This window comes from Palaemon carinicauda, chromosome 17, assembly GCF_036898095.1.
Source record: "Palaemon carinicauda isolate YSFRI2023 chromosome 17, ASM3689809v2, whole genome shotgun sequence".
NCBI classification, from domain to species: Eukaryota; Metazoa; Arthropoda; class Malacostraca; order Decapoda; family Palaemonidae; genus Palaemon; species Palaemon carinicauda.
The window spans coordinates 48,612,903-48,635,096 of NC_090741.1; the positions used below are offsets into that span (position 1 = coordinate 48,612,903).

General features: G+C 35.8%; 1 protein-coding gene across 1 annotated transcript in view; it reads right to left on the bottom strand.

Annotated features, from left to right (window-relative positions):
• Nucleotides 1–956: 956 nt before the first annotated feature.
• The window catches only part of LOC137656345 (uncharacterized), a 239,123-nt gene continuing 217,885 nt past the window's right edge, over nucleotides 957–22,194 (bottom strand). Inside the window, exons 32-37 of the mRNA XM_068390517.1 lie at nucleotides 20,658–20,800; nucleotides 19,466–19,656; nucleotides 18,340–18,510; nucleotides 11,217–11,360; nucleotides 9,963–10,044; nucleotides 957–3,567 (exon numbers count right to left, since the gene is read on the bottom strand). Of these exons, the coding sequence (XP_068246618.1) occupies nucleotides 3,397–3,567; nucleotides 9,963–10,044; nucleotides 11,217–11,360; nucleotides 18,340–18,510; nucleotides 19,466–19,656; nucleotides 20,658–20,800 (902 nt within the window). The 3' untranslated portion in view covers nucleotides 957–3,396. The remainder of the gene's footprint in view (nucleotides 3,568–9,962; nucleotides 10,045–11,216; nucleotides 11,361–18,339; nucleotides 18,511–19,465; nucleotides 19,657–20,657; nucleotides 20,801–22,194) is intronic.

A 22,194-nucleotide genomic window follows, 5' to 3' on the forward strand; every position in this document is an offset into this window, starting at 1 on the left:
ACAAGTGGAGATTCAAAGACACAAGATATATAGATTATTAAAAAAAGAGAAGTTGAAGTGAAAAGGAAAGACATACAGTATGAGAATAATGAAGGATGTACCTTGAAGTCTTTATTACTTAAGAGTGAATATGTACTTGAAGATGTTGACATGAAGAAAATATCAACATAGAATGTGACATACGATGGTGTTTGGAGAACCCTTACTAAGGCAAATATATTTGTCATACGGGGCCAGTCCTTAAGGAGTGACACATACAAAATAGTATATGTATACCTAATGAAGATGAGACAAAAACATGAAGAGTAAAAAAAAAAAAAAACATTCACTCTAAACAAGGTTGAAAAGGGGATGCAAAGCTTCCTTGAGTTTGCTATGAAAATGTAGTTGTTGGATAAAGGGTTACAAAATTTTTGAAGATAACCCTCATCAATTTGGCTTTGTAGTTGTTGGATAAAGGGTTACAAAATATTTGAAGATTGCCCTCATCAATTTGGCTTCTTAGAAAAATAAACAAATAAGGGAGTTTATAAATGGAAATAGCAGGAGCAACGACTAAAGGTTAAATGTTGAGACTTGAACATCATCACAAGCTGATTTCATCTTGTTCTCCCTTTAAGCTTTAAATGTAAAATGAATTCTCTCTGATCTGTGCAGTACAGTTCTCTTTCTGTATGAACTCCAAGTATGTCTAAATCTTCATCTATCTGCTTTTCCCATTATTTCCTCATCCTTTCTACTGAGCTTCGATCTTCCCACTCCTTTATGCGAGGCTTTTCTTACAAACTGTTCTTCATCCTCTCTCTTCACCTGGACCAGATAGAAATTCATGCAGAAAGTGTAAATGATAAAAGGAAAGGAGAGAGAGAACATTAATTTCATATGCAGCATCATAAAGGAAAAAGACATTAAAATGATGATGGTGATAAATATCCTTTATAATTAATGGACAGAAAATAAAACAATTTATTATCACTATCCTTTATATTGCTTTTCAAATTCTATTTACATCTAATTTTTGCCATATATTAAATGCAAAATATATTTCCCACAGATATGTTTATGCTGAAGCATATGTCTTTTCAATACTATACAATATATTTCTACCTCATTTTTCCTTAAAAATTTTCGCTCCACAAAAAGTCCTAAATAAGCTACTATTGTCATTGGTTATTATAAAACATACAGTTGTGCAGTAATTACAGACAGCCATGTTCAACCAGCTCTACTTGTGAATGTCTATGTATTATACTGCATACATGCTGTATGCAGTATAATAAAGGGATTTTGACGAAGGAAAAATCTATTTCTGGGGAGAGACCTGTGGCGGCCGGTGAAAAGAGTCCTTCTTATATACCTTTTCTGATAAAACCTTCCAATTATACCAGAGAAGGATAAAAGCATGGAATGCTGAGGTTACAACCCTCGCGCGAGCACCTTTTGGGTGTCGTGTATAAAGCAAAGGCGCGTGAAATCCACTATTCACAGGTTGTCTTCCATTTAATTAATTCCTATAGACATTCACAAGTAGAGCTTAAGCAAATAAGTTTAAAAAATCATCATCATTCTCACTTGTCAATGTACTACATACATTTAATTCATGGAGACACATTTTCATCAAAAATATTTCAATTAAAAACACCTTCTTAAGCTGCAATAGAAATAAAAAAAAAATATAAAAATAATTCTAGTATTGATACACATCCTCATAATTCCTCATTTTCATAAGATGTCCTGATAAGAATCAAAGAGAGACAGAGAGAGTAATATTTGCTAAAAGAAGAAGCAGATTATAGGGAATAAAGAAAATAATATACAAATTAGAATTACAGTACAACATTAGAATATAGGCCTACTATACAGCATAAAAATTTGCCTAAATCTTAAGAGAAATAAAAAGTTCACCAACAGAAAAATATCAGCGACAATAGATAACAAAAGCTAGATGGCTCTTGATATGTTTTACACTATTAGGAAGAAGTGGGGGAACCAGAGTCTGGACAAGAATAAACAACATAAATTACATTAAAAGGCTTCGGAACCCTAATAAAAGTTTTCTTTGCAAAGTTATCTAAAAATGTAAAACAGAAAATAAAGGCCATATGGCTAGCCTGGAAGGATCACAACAGAGCTCATTTGAAAAGGTCTACAGTGCACCTTGAAAGGAACAGCATTAGTGATAACCGCCTACAGGAAGGCACTAAGAATGGAATACTGTACAGTAAATTAAAAAATTGCAATTATAGCTTGTATACATACCGTATATAATTTTGGTTTACTGTGCTCATAAAACTTTTTTGTGTTTTACTATTAAATTTAGTGCTGCAAAATTTATGATCCTTAATAATCTTTCAAACAAGGATGAAATTATTAAAAATAAAACTATTGTCTCAACAACTAATAAATTACTTTTACAATTTACCTCCTATACTTTACTGAAATTAAAATTTAAATTAAAATATTATGGTTTAAAAATTAAAGCATTACAGTATGTGTAATTTTCATGACAATTTTCAGTAATCTGCTGTAGGCTACTATAACTGTACAGGTCAAAACCAGTTGTAGGTATTCGTCAATCAGACACAATACACGCTCTCTCTTTCACGCGGTACCAAAAACATTCCTTTAATTCATTCTCTTCATTCCCGCTAAAAATAATGTACACCCTTTCACTCATTTCTCAATACCTGTAGATGGAAGTACTGTACTGTAAAATGGATTTTTAACCCTTTTACCCCCAGGCTCTTTGGAAATTTCCAACCCTTAACCCCCAGGGGGTTATTTTTTTCCCAGCACATTTTGTAGTATATTTTTTTTCAAATTGCTCTAACAGCCCTATTTTTTGTCATAGAGAGGTCAGGTTGGTCTCATTCTCTTAGAAAATGCCTGAATTTTCTCAAAAATTATCAAAAATATGAAAAAAAAAAAAAAAATTTATAGCATTTTTTTGCAAGGACGTACCGGTACGTCCATGGGGGTACAGTAAAGGGATGGGTTTTGTGAAACGTACCAGTACGTCCTTTGGGGGTAAAATGGATTTTTAAGAATAAGTACTGTGCTGCCCTAGACTTTGTATTCCAGGAAAATTCAGCTTGAAAATACTCGATTTCTAATTGTATGTGACTTCACAATGTCTAAATTAAGTACTAAAACAACTCCTGTGATTCCTGACCAATGTCACGAGTCAGTCAGAAGCGCTGCTCTGACGCCAGACCTATGACCAAGAAAATATTTCTCCAGTAGTGAAATAAAAGGAAAATCTATTTGTATCTCATAAATGCATTGAAATTCTCCTATTTATATAAGAGAAATATAGTTAAGATTAAAAAAATAGCTCTCTTCAAAGAATTTGAAATAAAATCAAGACTTTCCAGTAAAAACTTCCTACTGCTATTTCTAATTGTTACGAAGTCTATTCGAGTAACCGTTGCTTTTCAGCCAATCGGTGATGACATCATAGTTTTTAGCAGACCACTCGATGTTGTTTGAGGTCCTCTCAATTGCCTGATCAACAGCCCTGGTGGCTGTTTTCAAGCTGTCTTTGTATTCCTCTTTGAACAACTCGAGCTGTAAAAAGAAATTATTGTCAACATCTTTCCTCTCTCAAAGAAACGTTTCCTTTAAAAACATGTTATTTTGCCTCAAAATGCAATGTCTCTCTTATAAGGAGATTAAACATATTTCATACAATATTTCATACAAAGGCTAACTTCAGTGCAAAAATAAGCTGATTCAATATTTTGCTATTCATCGGGTTTAAGACCAAAACTGAAGTGAATTAATAAATTAACCTTCATAAGGTAGATTCAATGCATAAACAGACATATGATAAAAGGGGAATGGTCCCTCATCAATTGCATAAAAAATTTACATGTGCTTAATAGAAAAAATTAACAATATCTAAATTATACTGTACCATTACAAAATATAACCATTACTGTAAGGGTAAAGTAATTGTGAAAATCTGATTACTAATTAACAATACCTTAATTATACTGTACCATTACAAAATATAACCATTACTGTAAGGATAAAGTAATTGTGAAAATCAGATTACTTTCATTACGAAATTGTAAAACATGGTTTTTATGAAGGAAAGATCTATTCTTGGGGAGATATTTTACGGTCCCAAGGAGTCTCCTGTAAAGGCTACAAAAGGGAACCCCTTAAGTCATAATATACCAAAGAAATATTATCTAACCTGCCGTAGGGCAAGTGTTTCAACAAGTAAGGTATGGATGGACTGAATGCATGTAAGGGAGAACAATGGGTTCCAGCTGTATTGAACCTGTCACAGAACCTCCAATGCTGAATTTGTCACCCACTGAGAACCATTAATAATGATGACGACAATTAGTAAAAATGCATTTATTTACATCAGGCCACTATCTTTTCAACCCAAGAGTACAGTATGTCTCAGTTACATCTTGCTCCCTTTCATGCATCTAGAGAGGCAGCAGGGTCTTGGAGACCACACAAAATCTCCCCAAAAATAGGCCTTTTCTCCACTAAAACCCCTTTTTTTAAGGTCAGACACTTTGTGGATCAAAAGGACTAAACACCTGACAACACTAAGATAACCAAAATACTATTTTTCTGTAAAGGGATTAACTACTGGGCTGCAACTGTTCAGTGGCTACTTTCCACTTGGTCAAGATAAGAAAAAATACTGTTTAGCTCTGGTAAGCAGCTCTTCTAGGTGAAGGATACTAAAATATCAAACCATTGTTCTCTACTCTTGTGTAGTGCCATAGCCTCTGTACCATGGTCTTCCAATATCTTGGGTTAGAGTTCTCTTGCTTGAGGGTACACAGGCACACTATTCTATTTGTTTCCTTATTTCCATTCTTTACTGGCCTACTTTCTTTGTTAGAGCCCTTGGGCTTATAGGTCCTGCTTTTCCAACTTTTCCCAGATATTGTTGCACATACTGTAGAGGTCCAAGGTCTGAAAATCCTTTTGTGGCAAATAGATCATTGGGAACAACTGTTCAGGAACCCATTTTGAGCACCCTTAATGTACACCACCTAGAAGAACTACGTTAACCAAGATAGTCTTCTGATAATGAGCTTTTAACAATCAAGTAGTTACAAAATGGTATAAAATTAGTTTTACAGATTCAATATCATGTCAGACAAAATTGCACACTGAATTATTGCAATGGGAAATGCCAAAGGCTTTAGAATGTATACGATAAAATGACTGTGAAAGTCCTGTAGAGAGTAAGGTTCCCTTGCAGCCCATTAAGTAAATTAAAGTAACTATAGTCAAGTTCATGTTTTCATCTGATAAAATACTTCAGCATCATTATTCATCAATCATATATCAAATTACAAGTACCAAACAAATCTGTAAAACCATATGAAAGATTTTCTCCAAATGAAAGATTTCACATAACATAACATATTCAAGTCCCAATTACTGTACAACACAATTTCAAACATTGAGATAGTTTAAGGCAGGTTTACACAGTCGAATGGCTCACTGAACGCAGTTCGACAGACAAGTGTTTGAGGTGATGTTCGAACGCGTGAACGGGGTATTTGGTTGTCAAACACATTCATAGAACGATTTGAAGAAAGTCTGTTCTCGCCTGACTTTTGTGGGCGGGGCTTCATCGTCCACAAATCTTATCCATTTGTGGCTGACTCCACCTCTTCGAACGGTTTGACAAGCAGCTTCGACAACCGGGTTCGACGAATCGTTCGTCCATGTAAACCCCGCTTTAGATACAAACTGAGAAATGGAGAATACTATATCTAAAACAGTAGAGATGGAAGAAGCTTGACCACAGCCAGAAAACCATAGAGAAGAGGCATATAGATAGACCTGGACCGGATTTGAACTTAGGAAGAAGGTATACAAAAATGAAAATATAGAGATGGCCTATAATATTCCTATGGGAAAAGACAAAACCTAAAAAGACTAGGAACATGTTAGAAAAATTGCCACATTTCAAGATCTCATTCATAAACTAAGCTGTGATACCCATACCAGGTCAGAAAGGCATAATTTTCTCTTCTTTCGATTGATATATTAATTCATAATCAGGATAACAAATAAGAGAGATAGAATAAATCATATGAAGAAAAATATATTTTTGAGTTGTGAGTGTCCAAAGATTTTTAATGTCATTTAGATCTCTTCTATGAAAAATTACGTTTTCTGCCGTTTGTCATCCTCGCTCTTGGACATTGCTCCACTCCAAAGGTAAGGTTCCACATTTTTTTTTAATGTATTCTTATAATTTTCTCTAATTATATATATCTTTTACAAGTTACCAACAGTTAATTCATTACTGAATGATCCAAATACAGTACTTGTCATGAATTTAGAACTGTTTAGTGGTTCTTACTGTTTGCTCTAATTATACATTTCTTTTACAGGTTACTAACGGTTAATTTATTACTGAATGATCCAAATACAGTACTTGTCATACATTTAGTACTGTTTAGTGGTGTGTATCCTTTTTATAGTCCTTTAATGTGGTGTTTTTGTAGGGTCTGGAACAAATTAAGTTATTTATATGTAAAAGGCGACACAAGATGAAAAAATCCCATTACGAAAGCCATTACGGAACCAATTAATTTTGTGTCGTGAGTCATTACTGTATCTCCGTTCTTTATCAAGATAAGAGAAGGAAACTTCTTAGGATTTTATGCAACACTTTTTTCCTCCTCTTACACCAATTCAATCCTTTTTTTATGAATGAAAAAATATTCATAAAAAACATGGTCTACATACTGTATATGTGTATACAGTAAACACAAATACACATACACACATATACATAGGTATATATATATATATATATATATATATATATATATATATATATATATATATATATATATATATATATATATAGTGTATATATATATATATATATATATATGAGAGAGAGAGAGAGAGAGAGAGAGAGAGAGAGAGAGAGAGAGAGAGAGAGAGAGAGAGAGAGAGAGATCAGGCTCTCTAATATAAAAAAAATGACAATGAGATGCAGAAAATCATAAACTAATCAAGAAAATGAAACTTGTAGGGTGAGCCGGACTGTATCTGAATGGTCTCTTCCTTCTTAGCACCTTGTGGGATTGTAGGTGGGGTAAGTAGGATTTAACAACCAGATAAAAGACCCATTGGTTGAGGGAGGCAGATTAACCCTGAGGTGTATTATAGGTCCAGACGAAATTTGGCAATGTAGGAAGTGACAGCCCTGTTCCAAGTCCTTTCGGTTTGATTATAGCATAAAAATTTTAACTGCACTGTAACATCTATACAGTGCAGTAAATTATAATACTGCACATATATATACAGTTATAGCCCTCTCTTGCTTATATTAGCAAGTGAGAGCCATGTTCCTAGTACTTTTGGTTTGACTAGAATAAAAATGTTAACTGTACTATAACATCTATATATTGCAGTAAATTATAGTACTGCACATGTATATACAGTCATAGCCCTCTCTTGCTTATATTAGCAAGTGAGAGCCATGTTCCTAGTACTTTTGGTTTGACTAGAATAAAAATGTTAACTGTACTATAACATCTATATAGTGCAGTAAATTATAGTACTGCACATGTATATACAGTCATAGCCCTCTCTTGCTTATATTAGCAAGTGAGAGCCATATTCCTAGTACTTTTGGTTTGACTAGAATAAAAATGTTAACTGTACTATAACATCTATATAGTGCAGTAAATTATAGTACTGCACATGTATATACAGTCATAGCCCTCTCTTGCTTATATTAGCAAGTGACAGCCATGTTCCTAGTCCTTTTGGTTTGACAATAGCATAAAAATGTTGACTGTACTGTAATATCTAAACAGTGCAGTAAATTATAGTACTGCACATATATATACAGTCATAGCCCTCTCTTACTTATATTAGCAAGTGACAGCCATGTTCCTAGTCCTTTTGATTTGACTATACAGTAGCATAAAAATGTTGACTGTACTGTAATATCTAAATGGTGCAGTAAAGAACAGTACTACATGTGTATATACAGTCATAGTCGTCTCTTGCTTATATAAGCAAGTGACAGCCATGTTCCTAGTCCTTTTGGTTTGACTAGCATAAAAATGTTGACTGTACTGTAATATCTAAACAGTGCAGTAAAGAACAGTACTACATGTGTATATACAGTCATAGTCATCTCTTGCTTATATTAGGGGTAAGTGTGGAAAAGAGAAAGTTAATAAATTCTAAGTTAGAATTAAGTCAGCAATTACCGCAACAATAACACAAACAAGAGTTGTCTTCATTGTGCATGCACATGCCTGATTCTGCAAAGCATACTATTCATGGGTTAAGGTGATATAAAAGGATGCTCTCAGAATACATGACCAAGAAGAAGCCCCAAAACTACTGATGATGAATAAGCATAATACCTCTTTCTTATCTTGCCCTGTATTGAAAGTCTCGCTTACAGCTCCCAAAATTTCTGCTAAGTCTGTGAAACTTCCAAAGCTGTCATAAGTAAACAATATGAAATACTGAGTTAGAAAGCTCTACAACAGAAAAGCTACCAAAATAAAAGCAGACAATAAATTACAGAAGAACAATCTTTTGAATGAATCTTCCCTTCATGTCCTCGAGGAAGCCGTTGACTCCATACAGGCGCATCTAAAGGGAAAACCTTTATCATATAGATAGAATGTCAAACAAGCATCTGCTTTTCATTCAGGAGGGGATGGATAACGCTACCAGGATGAAAAAGGGATTTTGACGTAGGAAAAATCTATTTCTGGGCGAGAGACCCGTGCCGCCCAGTGAAATGTTCCTTTTACATCATTTCTAAGGTAAAAACTGCTATAAATTTACCACAGAAAAATTTGTACAGGAATGCTGGGTTGAACCCAGCTCCCTCACCTTAATAAGGTGTCGGTATAATACTGGGGCGTGAATTAATCGTACAAATTTTTCTCTGGTAAATTTATAGCAGTTTTTACCTTAGAAATGATGTAAAAGGAGCATTTCACTGGGCGGCACGGGTCGGAGCCCAGAAAGCTTATGTTGCTACTTGAAGAGGCTAGCAGGTGGTGCAGTGCGTGTACAGCAGTCGTAAGAAAGCAAATCTGTCTGCTAGGAAAAAAACTGGGTTAAATAAGAAATCTGGATGGATGGATAAAGTGAGTTTAAACCTGTAGGGATGAATTAGATCTAGAGAGGTAATTATTAAAGCATACTGTATTTCCAATTCAGGGTATTAACCCTTTTACCCCCAGGCTATTTGGAAATTTCCAACCCCTAACCTCCAGGGGGTTATTTTTTTCCCAGCACATTTTGCAGTATATTATTTTTTAAATTGCTCTAACAGCCTCAATTTTTGTCATAGAGAGGTCAGGTTGGTCTCATTCTCTTGGAAAATGCCTGAATTTTTTCAAAAAATTATCAAAAATTTGAAAAAAAAAAATTTTTATAGCATTTTTTTGCAAGGACGTACCAGTACCTCCATGGGGGTAAAGGGATGGCTTTTGTGAAACGTACCAGTACGTCCTTTGGGGGTAAAAGGGTTAATCATAACCCATGACTATAAATTGGATAAATCAACAACAAAAGTCAAAGTCTATACGCAAATCTTTAAGAGAAATTGGGGGTTTGTATTGGATTCTCTGTAATAGTCTTTTACAGGAAAGTCCTTGGAGATCACACACCATATCAACTCCAAAAGTAATCAAGCAGAAGAGCGGCTAAACAAGCGTAAACCTGAGGGAAAAAAAGGGTAAAATAGCGATGGTTTCATGATAAAGATAAGATGTCACTTTCACACCAAAAAATAGTTATTAAATAGGACAGTGAAGGAAGGATAGTCTTCAAATCTGCAGAAAAAAAGGGTACAACAGCAAGGCCATGTGTAGCGCCAAATGGCAATGTACTAAGGATGCGCAGGGTGGAATCAGGGTGCTGATTCCACACTGTCGTCAAAATACAGTAGGGTCATTCTAGCAGGCATCCATTACCTCTTTCAATTCCAACTCTGTGGAGAATTTACCGGTTGTCGCTGTGATGAGTCGAGCTATACCAAAGAGCCCTGATCCATAGCTGTAAATAATTATATTCTTTATTGACACACTTGTAAAACAAATGTTATAACTCTGTAGCCTTCGCTTCACATATTATGTAGGCAATACTGGAATTAAGTTTTTATATATACTGTACCTATATCATTCTAGAAGCTGTATTTCACCAGATATTCCCCCAAGGAATTTCTTAAAATAGAATATTTTTACCAGAAAATAAGTAAACAGATTTTATAAAAAAAATTTCAATGACTAAAAAGGTTTTATATCTTGTAATTAGAAAACTGCTAACTTTACATAAAAACATAAAAGGCAAACTTCTTTTTTTGAAGAGGCAAAATGCTATAACAACTTATAATCTCATAATTTGAACAGCCATTCTACAATAATTAAGTTAAATACTTTTTATGAGATATCAAACTTTTTTAAATCCCTAAAATATTGAAATTAAAACCTGTCTTTTTCAAATACTGAAAACAATTTGTTAAAAAGATGATACTTTATAATTTGTAGTTATAATTTTTTCCACAAATATCATGCAATATATAGTTCTTCTATGAATAGAGGCCTTCCATGACACTGTGGTACTTATTATAAAGACAATATTTTATAATTTGTAGTTATAACTTTTTCCACAAACATGCAATAGTTCTTCCATGAATAGAGGCCTTCCATGACACTGTGGTACTTATTAAAAAGAAAATACTTTATAATTTGTAGTTATAACTTTTTCCACAAACATGCAATAGTTCTTCCATGAATAGAGGCCTTCCATGACACTGTGGTACTTATTATAAAGACAATACTTTATAATTTGTAGTTATAACTTTTTCCACAAACATGCAATAGTTCTTCCATGAATAGAGGCCTTCCATGACACTGTGGTACTTATTAAAAAGACAATACTTTATAATTTGTAGTTATAACTTTTTCCACAAACATGCAATAGTTCTTCCATGAATAGAGGCCTTCCATGACACTGTGGTACTTATTATAAAGACAATATTTTATAATTTGTAGTTATAACTTTTTCCACAAACATGCAATAGTTCTTCCACGAATAGAGGCCTTCCATGACACTGTGGTACTTATTAAAAAGACAATACTTTATAATTTGTAGTTATAACTTTTTCCCTAAATATTATGCAATAGCTCTTCATGAACAGAGCATTTCCATGGCACCGTGGTACTTACTAATCGGTAATCATCTTCCAATTGTCTCGGAGGTAATTCCAGGCTAGATACCTTCCAACTTTATTACGCGCAACTGATGAAAAGACCACAGCAGCATCTTGCTTTCTGATGCCACTGTCCGCTGTAAACGCCATCTTCATATACCTGCGAGAAGGAGCTTATTTTCATTAATATGAATGCAATATTTTGTGGTAAGGGTATAAAGGCCATGATTATTGATAATCTTTATACAAAGCATATTTCTTTACCAGCAAGAAATCTATTCAATGTAGCAGAAATAAATCCTCATTCATATAAGGGTTGCTGGAACCAGAAAGATAACAACTTCTGAGTCAGCCATTCTTAGGGAGAGAAGTTTGAAGTTAATATAAAAAAAATATATAAAGAGCAATAGTTTTCTACTAATGGTACAAAAGAAGAAGAAGAAGAAGGAGAGAGAGAGAGAGAGAGAGAGAGAGAGAGAGAGAGAGAGAGAGAGAGAGAGAGAGAGAGAGAGAGAGAGAGAGAGAGAGAGAGAGAGAGAGAGCAGGTGAGGTGGGAGGCTTAGCACTTAGACATTAAGTGACGAGGCTATGTGTAGGCAGAAGATAAGTGACGAGGCTATGTGTAGGCAGAAGAAGAGAGAGAGAGAGAGAGAGAGAGAGAGAGAGAGAGAGAGAGAGAGAGAGAGAGAAAGAGAGAGAGAGAGAGCAGGTGAGGCTTAGCACTTAGACATTAAGTGAAGAGGCTATGTGTAGGCCTGAAAAATAAAGGAAAAAGATGAACGTTTTAATGTAATACCTGATGGAAAATCAATACAGTATACTAAATAGAATTTGTCAGAAGAGCGTAAATATCTGAGGTTGTAGTGCAACATCACAAGAAGTATAAAGGGTAAAATCAGTACATTACTACTTCTTGGAGCTAAATTGTAGTGGCAGTTGGACCAGGAGTAATCATAGTGGTATATTAAAAATGTGTTGAAAGTCATATGGCACAAGTCAAACAAGGCATTAAAATGCTAGAATAGAATGCTCACTTATGTTAAAAGAGAAAAGCCATGATGAAGATAAATAAATGAAGAATAATAAATAAGCTTGAATATTTAATCGCTACAAAATCTGAACTTCTGGAAAAAATAAAAAAGTCAGGGCAAAGTCACACACTGTACAGTAATTGCAAATAATGTATAATGGTACAAATATAATATTTTAATAATAAAACTGACTATATATTGTATATACTCCCCTGATGTCCATATGGCTTTATATTTGAAAAGCTGCTCCAGTATGGACGTCTTTTAAAAACTTTCGTTTTCCCCAACTCCCCATCGCTAACCAACCCCCTAGCATGCTTTTGCCATATGGACGGCACTGTCTGGCAAGAAGCAAGGTCCATACTTACAGTTTACGAAGTTGAATTGAATTCAACAATTTTTGAAATTGCTTAATCAGTGGAGAGGGGGGGGACATGTGATCTTAGGCAGGTGTATAAATAATTAATCTCATTGCTAGAAATTCAATCATTTCTATGAAACTCACCTGTGGTTTATACAGCTGCATCCCACAATTAACAGGAGAGAGAAAGTGAGGAAAGAGAGAAACTAAACCAATATCTATTAAAAAACCCAAACTCTTTTCTCACTTAAGGTTCGGTATATTAGAGTCAATGAAAACTTTAGCGAATACCTCTCACCTTTGACCAGAGCTCTATTCCAGATTAAGAAAGCCTAATCTAACTATTGCTAATAATTGACACCAAATTAAAAGTACTTTGACCACTACCAATTACTGTAAATCCTAATTACCAGATTACATTACCAAATCACTTGCCGCTACCAAAGGACTTGGAGCCCAACAACTCTGTACCATGGTCTTCCACTGTCTTGGGTTAGAGTTCTCTTGCTTGAGGGTACACTCGGGCACACTATTCTATCTCGTTTCTCTTCCTCGTATTTTGTTAAACTTTTCATAGTTTATATGGGAAATATTTATTTAAATGTCATTGTTCTTAAAATATATTATTTTTCTTTGCTTCCTTTCCTAACTGGGCTATTTTCCCTGTTGGAGCCCCTGGGCTTATAGCATCTTGCTTTTCCAACTAGGGTTGTAGCTTAGCAAGTAATAATAATAATAATAATAATCAGACTTCCTTTAAATGATGCTTGGCTAACATAGATGCGGTTCACTGCTGTGCTGCTGTCACAACCCTTTCCGAAGATAGATTCTTACAGAAATTAAGGGAAGTCGCAGCACCCTTATCATGAACCTGAACTTTCAATTCTCTCACTTGTCCTGAATCCAATTAAATCTGAGCTCCGTTACTAAAGCCTTATTACATATCATTCTTGGTAACCTAATTCTACTAAACAAATCAGAAACCTTCTTCCCAATCCTATGCTCTGTCTAGATAAATCTTCATAGCCCTAATAGAAAAAAGAAAGCCATCCCTCTCTAAGGAGGGAATGTGGAAAAACAGAGACTCTTTACTTTGCAATTATTCTTGGCCTTAAAGGTAAACAAGAGAGATGAAATAATTCTATCCAGTTAAAAACACACCTCCTTAGAGAGAGTCTGAAGTTCATGAATACTTTTGGCCAAGGCCAAGAGAAACAAAGTTTTAGAGGCAAGATCCTTTGAAGAGAGGTCTTCTAAAGGCTCAATATACAGAATTTTCAAATATTGTGACACCACATCTAAATTCCAACGAAATGACCTGTTAACCAGAGGTTTCTTAATATTAAAAGATCTTAGATATCCGCAATTATACCTGAAGCAGATAAAGCCAATTTTAGATATTTGAGAAGGGTATTAACAGCAGGAATAATTTCGTTCTCATAGAAAAGAAAACATAGAAACTTAACAACAGTGTTCAAACTAGAACTAATCACTGATATTTTCCTGGATTTGCACCCATCAAAATAGACATGGCATCATGTTTAATCCAAAATATTGGTAAAATGTCTCTTGGAAGAGTCTAGAAGGCCTAGAAAACCATTTTTCTTTGGGGATATGGTGGATGGTCTCCATGCGGTTAGTTGAAGCATGTGGGACATTAGGTACATTAGTCTCCAAAAGACTGGGAGGTTGAAAACTAGTTCTAGATTTTTCACTTCTAATAAGATTAAAAGTTCTCACCAAGATTTTGGTGGAAACCCCCTTGACAGTCCTAGGAACAGTAAGGAAAGGAGACGATGTTTCAATAGACTCAACAGATGTGTACTTCGCATTCCTATTCACCAAAATTCAAGGAATCTCCATCAGCTAGTAATGTTTGAAGAACTACCAATTCGAGTGACTGCATTTTGGTCACAGAACCGCTCCCAAGACTTTACATGGATGATGACTTCCTTTTCGAAATGGATATGATTGCTAGGAATCAAGGTTCTTTTATATCTGGGTGGCTGACTGCTTTTCAGCGCTTCATTGGAGAGGATTCAGGTTCAACAGGTGTAGCCATTAAGTTTGCTGCTTCCTCCGATGCCTTAGATGACCGCGGAGGTAGCAGCAGTAGGGGATTCAGCATTATGAAGCTTCATCTGTGGTGGATAATGTGGGAGGGTGGGCTGTGGCACCCTAGCAGTACCAGCTGAACTCGGTTGAGTCCCTTGTTAGGCTGGAGGAACCTAGAGAGTAGGGGTCCCGTTTTTTGTTTTTGTTTCATTTGTTGATGTCGGCTACTCCCCAGAATTGGGGAAAGTGCCTTGGTATATGTATGTATGTATGTATAATAGCAGAAAAAAACTCTTTTCTTGTTATGTTGGAAAATTTCACAAGAATGAAGCCAAAGTCAGTTCAGATGTGGATGAAACTACTAGGGACCATAGTTTCTTTAGAGATATTTGTTCCAATGGGTCACCTAAAGATGAGAGTTTTCCCATAGAGTATAATTTCAATTGGAATTGGAACAGGATATCTGATCTAGCCACAATTTGTATTCTATAGTCCATTTCTTTTATCAAAGAAGATTTGCACAGACTCGCAGCGATGCCCTTTTAGCTCGGAAAAGTTTCCTGATCGCTGATTGGTTAGAATGATCTCATCCAACCAATCAGCGATCAGGAAACTTTTCCGAGCTAAAAGGGCACCGCTGCGAGTCGGTGCAAATCTGCATCGCTCAAAGAAATTGACTATAGTGATGAACTAATTTCAACTACTATGCCGTTGTGATGATCCTCGTTGGTTATTACAGGGGTCCTTGGAAGTGAGGTATTCAGACCTCTCCTTTCACGAATGCTTCACGAGACGGATGGGCTGATACTTTACATTTCTCCATCTTTCAATGAAGTGGACAAGGAAAGAATCAACTCTTCATATCAACTGCCTGGAACTTCAGGTGTTCAATGCCATTCAGGCCTAGGAGTTGCTTGTAATAGGGAAGTGAGTGGAATCTTTTTCACACAGAAGGACAGCATTCGGAAATAGGAGGAAATACGGCGGAATCCCATGTATTGATAACAGAAGTTCTATTGTCTTGGACAAATTAGAGAGGCATAGTCCCTCTCTCTCTGCTTATTCCAGGCAAACTAAACATCTTAGCAGATCAGTTGAGAAAAAACAGATTCTTTAAATGAATGGTCTATATAAATTAGTGTCTTGAAATATGTGGCAAATACATAATGTCTATAAATAGTAGAATGACTCTGACTCCCTTTTTGAACTCAAAGATATTAATAAATCTGTGGTTTTTGTTGTCTTCTCTGACAACCGATTTTGAGGTCAGTGCATCCAAACCCATTTGTGATAAAGCTTACCGCATGGAGACTATCCTCTGTATTGTCTGAGACAACAGGTTTTTGATTTCTTAGGTTTCAAAAGGTCATCTACTAAAATGTTCCAAGTCAAGGTTAATTTTAAGACAAGGTATGTTTAAGTGACTAGAACTAGTTTGGATAATACTGTTACTTTTCTTTTTATAAAAGACAAATGTTCATTTCAACTATTAAGAGTTATATATCAATACTGAACAATTTACTCAAACATCTATAGTCCATTTCTTTTAGCGAGGCAGATTTGCACCGATTCGCAACGGTGCTCTTTTAGCTCGGAAAAGTTTCCTGATCGCTGATTGGTTACAATTATCTTGTCCAGCCAATCAGTGATCAGGAAACTTTTCCGAGCTAAAAGGGCACTGCTGTGAGTCGCTGCAAATATGCCTCGCTAAAAGAAATTGACTATAGTCTTGAATCTACCAGCTACAGGTAGGATATTATTGCGGATGTATTTAGGTCTTTTAATATTGAAAAACTTCTTGTTGTCACAATGATTTTTTAAAATCTATATGTTGTACAGTATCACAATATCCAAAGGGCTTTTATCCTTTGGAAGATCTTTCTGTTAATAAAAGGTTGATCTCACAACTAAAACTTTTATCCTGTTTGACTTAGTTTCAGTTAAACACATTAGTAAATTACACACTCTTTCTAGCACTCTAATGTAATTTTTTGGGGAAAATAAGATGCTTTTATCTCTTGTACATACACTCCAAACTAAGAATGATTTTAAGACGAAGGAAAAGGAAGTTAGCATTACATCAGAGAATAGATTTCTTTGTCCCTTCAAAGGTTTTAAAGGCTGTTCATGAATGGCAGGGGCAAGGGACAGTGACATTGCCCTCTTATGCCAAACTAGGACCAAGGAGGGCCAGGCTATGGCTGCTGATGAGTCAGCAGATAGACCTATAGGCTCCCCCAAACCCCCCATCCTTAGCTGACAAGAATGAAGTTGCAGCGACTAAAGAAACTAACGAGTTTGAGCGGGACTCGAACCCCAGTCTGGCATTTACCAGCCAGGGATGTTACCACATTGAGAGCTATCAAGTGTTATTTAGACAAGATTGCTGACATTAGGGAAAGGATCCTAATTTGTTTTGTGGGGTTAGGATTTTGAATCGTTCTCTGTCCAAAAATAATACTGCATGTCCTTTCTTCTTAGAGAGTTTGATCACAAGATCATTCAGAATTAGATCCAAGTCAGATGAAAGACTTGAAGGTTAGGGTTCATGATATTAGAAGTGTACCTACCCCTCTTAATTTCAGTCGCAATTTTTCCTTGGAAAGAGTCCTAGCAGTAGCTACTTGGCATGCAAATTTGGTTTTCACTAAGAACTGCAGTATCTTGAAAGAAACCATGTTTTCTTATCAAGATTGCTTGGCTTTAGGTGCTGTAGTAACTGCAAGTAATCTGGTCTACATGAGAGTTTTTGTTAATTGTGTAAATCTTACTAATTTAAGGTTTATATTTTTCTTTTGGAATATACGGCATTGAGTAATACTGTATATATAAATATGATAGTTTGAATGTGGGATTGTATTTGGAAACACAATATGGAGACTCGTTATAATACTATTTATTTTAAGATATTTTTTTCTGTGATACTAAGATCTGAGGTGAGTCTCAGGGGCTAAATAAATTTATAGATTTAGTACTTTAAATTTCCTATCCCTGATCCACCTCACCTCCATCAAGCTGTGGGAGTCAGCATTTTAAACATTAGGGGAGTTTCACAGTAATGAATGGAATTTGAAAAATAAAATTTATTATTTCCATACTCACCTGATGTTTATATAGTGCATACCCACCCTCTTTCCCACTGACTAATGATGTCAGAGGAAATGGAATTAGTTTCAACTTCGAAACAGAAAAACAAACCATCTACGACGTACCCGAGCCAAAGTTACCGCCATTTAAAGGTTAAAGGTTAAAGGTGTCTGGTTTCAGTTCCAGTTCCATCAGAATAGATGCTCACCAGAACGTCAGCCGGGCAAGCCCAACCCCCCACTGTGGTGCCCTACCACAGCAGTAGCCTCCCCAGTAAACAGCTTAAACTCACGGCCCTGGGCGGGGATCGATCTCTTACCACGCGAATGCGAGGCAAACACGTTACTGCTAGATTGTCTCAATACCGTGCTAGAGGACTAAGCCTATTGAATGGAAAGAATGCAGAGAGTTTTCAGTCTTGGGCTAAAGTTTTATATAAACCAGGCTTCAAGAGAGTAGTAATATGAGCACAAGGTGAGTACAAATATAATAAATCTCCGTTGATTATCATACAAATAATTACCTATGAAACTATATACTGACTACAAAAATGGATTCTGGGTTGTCATATGCTCTAAAATATGATAAACAATTAATTCAGTTACCTAGAGATAATCCAAATTTCTTTGCTGCAACCCAAAGCACCAAGTAGCTTAGACTTTTCGCTGGCAACATTTGAATCAAGATATTGCTCCCATGCAAAATTCCATTCTTTTTCCCCTCCTTCAGAGATGGCTGTGCAATAAACGACAGACTTAACGTTGGGAGAGATGATGCTGAAAGAAACAGTTTTGCTTTACAGTATAAAAAAAAAACAGGGTCAATTATATGTGGAAAAATACTGCATCTTTTGGAATAAGCAGGACTACATTAATCATGAAAATTATGCTTACAGATCCCTACGAAAAACACGTCCGAATGTTCACGGGTGCTAACAAGGAATAATGGGAGAAGGATAGGTAGTGGTGGGGGGGGGGGGGGGCAGTAGCTGTAGTGAACGACACCTCGTAGTAACAGGGGATTTTGAGGAAGGAGAAGTCTAATTGGAAAGGAACCTCTGGTAGTGGTATCACTCGCCCCAGTTTTAATACCGACACCCTTTAGGGGTGAGCGAGCTGGATATATTCCTGGGATTCCATGCAACTTTTTTCTCTGGTATATTTAGCAGTATTTATACCTTTGAAATGGTGCTTTAAGGAGCATTTCACTGGGAGACACAGGTTCCTCACCAAAAATAGATTTTTCCTTCATCAAAATCCCTTTTTAATTCAATCAATTAATGAACAATTGATCACTTTTGTAAATCTAAATTTTATATTCTTTATATGATTTTCTTCAATCGTAAATGTGTACTGTCCAGTAATGACAATATATTTGAGAAGGACTTTCATAACCCTACTGCCATGGACAACTTTAATATTTTTTAAGATTATGAAATGGTGGATATCTTTTATTTTGTCTTTAAATTCACTCACATTCCAAGATCAAATGCAGAGAAAATATTGAACAATGTAACAATAGAATTTATGAACCTGTATACTATATATATAAGTCATATCATAGCAAATGAAGACAAATAAATACCTAATGTGAATGAGAAGTAAATCAAAAAGTTCATTTGGCCAAAATTAGAGAAGAGAACTCATTTTATACTAAAACCAAAGCAGGAAAAACCAAATATGTATAATGATAATGACAATGATGGTGCTCTTTGATTTCGAAATTGCTTACCTCGTATTCTTTGGGTAGTCCATCCATAGTCTGTATAGGGCTACAGATTTACTGACGCAGTCTTTATGGCCAAGATCACAAGCCCACAAAAGAGCTTTAACTCGCTTGAGTTGCGTCAGATGAGGGTCGTCCAAGCGATCTTCAAAGCCCACGGAATCGTAGAGAGGAATTAGCAGGTCGAGCATATATTTCTGTAAAAGATTGTACATGCACAGTATTAGTCATTTTGTAAAACAACAATTATAAATCTTTTTAGAACCTAAGAAGACTCGGTATCTATTCAAAAAGCTCTCTTGCAGATGGCTGTGCCAAGAAATCATGAGGCTCAAAACGTATTAATAAAAAAGAATAACTTGGCAATTCTTTAAAATAGTGCAATTCAGATATTTCTAAAACTGTAGACTGAGAGGAAAAATCACTTCTCAAACTCTCCTACACCCAGCAAATCTATAATACATTTCTGACCAGGAATACAATTAGGTGTATGTTTAGAATACATTTCTATATAAGGATCATCCATCCACTTTTAAATCATCTTATTGCATAAACAATTCTTATGCATATTGCCTTCATAATGCTATACCTGTACTGTAATTTTATAGGCAAATCAGTACCTGAAGCCTTTTCCTACAAAAGAAAATATTCAGCTTCAAGACTTAGGAAGCAGGATTTTTTTTTATTAAGTCCAAACGTACAGTATTAAGAGAAGTTTTAAACATTTTTGTCTTACCCTAAATTTAGTTGAGAAGGGACGAGAGTAACTTGCCAAACTGAGCGTGAGGGAGGAAAACAATCTAAAGGTAAGGGGTGTGAAAAAGGAAAATGAAGTTCACTGAAAGAGAAAAGCTGGGAATGGACCACTCCTGTATTTGCGAATAATCTAAGCTTTGACATCTTTGTGTCTTATTCTGGTAGGCAAAGTAATCCCTATTATATAAAGAAATTAATTAATATTTTGCTTTTTTATAAAGCTCATATTTGAAGCTAGATGTAGAGAATAGCATAATTAAATGACCAACTAAAGGTGCAGTATACACAGGTAGACCTATAGGAGTAACATACTGACATAAGAACTATGAAGTGAAAAATAAAAAATACTTTATGTATAGAGTATGAAATCTTTACTTGGCATGATGATCCAGTGCAGACCTACGAAATAATTCTTTCAGAACCTAAAAAGCCAGCAACCTACCTTAAATGAACCATAAGCAGTCGATCTACTGAGCATGTTATCTAAGTAGCCCATGTTATTCAAGACAGCAGCCCAAGGAATGTATTCAGTCTCTTCCTTCAAGTATGCGTTTATGCTCATAGCTATTGAATAAGACAACTGACCTGTTTGGATAAATGAAGTTGTGTGTCAGAACCAAAATTATTCGTTATACAAATGTTTGTAGGTACTATTGATTAGGTTACTTGAGTCATACATTATGAGTATACAGTGATACCTCGGTACTCGACCATAATCCGTTCGAGATCCGTGTTCGACCTCCGATTTGTTCGAGTACCGAATTTTTTTTCCCCATAAGAAATAATGGTATATATTCTATTCCGTTCCCAAGCACTCGAACAGGCCCAAAATATTAATAAAACGTGTACCTAAACAACAATAATTATCTAAATGTGTATGAAATTGGTCAGAAAATCCTATAAAACAATTTTAAACCATTTACTGTACTAAAATAAAACAATTTTAAACCATTTTCTGTACTGTAGTGAACATACCTTTGAGCAGTGGTTCGATGGCATACAGGGATGGATGTGGAGAGGATGGAAGGGGGAGGTTACTGCTTGGAAGGAGAGTCCCCTTCCATGATGTGGCGGGGTAGTTCTCCTTCAGGAGTTGTTTCTCTCTCCAATGAAAGGGTGGGCAGATCTATTTCAGGGGTTTCTTCTCTTCTTTGTCTCTTCTTTGGAGGAGAAACAGGCTTTGATGTAGCAGCTTTCTTTTCTTTTGTGAAAAACTGGTCTATTGTTAATTGTTTCTTCCTCCTCTGCAGTATTCTTCGAAAATGATACATGACACTATCATTAAACATATGCACTGCCCGGTTTGCTACTGCAATTTCTGGGTGGTATTTTTCAGCAAAAGCCTGCACATCTGCCCACTTGGAACAAATTTCATTGATGAGAGAACTTGGAACATCCTCCCTTACCTCATCCTCTTCTGAAGATTCCTGCTCCACAATCAGATCCTGCTGCTGTTGTTGTTGCAGGTGCAACAATTCCTCCACAGTCAACTCGGTAGAATGGCTTTCTACAAGCTCATCAATATCATCCTTGTCGACCTCAAGCCCCAAACTCCTGCCCATGACAACAATTTCCTCAACGACATCAGTGTCATCAGAAATTACAGGGGTAGCAGTGCTTGGACCCGCCTCTGGTTGGAAACCTTCAAACTCCCTCTCTGTGACACATGATGGCCACAGCTTACGCCAGGCAGAGTTCAATGTCCTACAGGTCACACCTCGCCAAGCTTGGTCAATCATGTTAACAGAGTTGAGGATGCTGAAGTGTTCCTTCCAGAATTCCTTTAGGGTCAACTTCGTGTCACTGGTCACTTCAAAACACTTTCTGAAAAGGGCCTTGGTATAGAGTTTTTTGAAGTTTGAAATGACCTGTTGGTCCATGGGCTGGAGTATGGGAGTAGTATTGGGGGGCAAGAATTTGATTTTGATAAAGCTGTATTCTTCTTTCAAGTCATCCTCGAGACCTGGAGGATGTGCAGG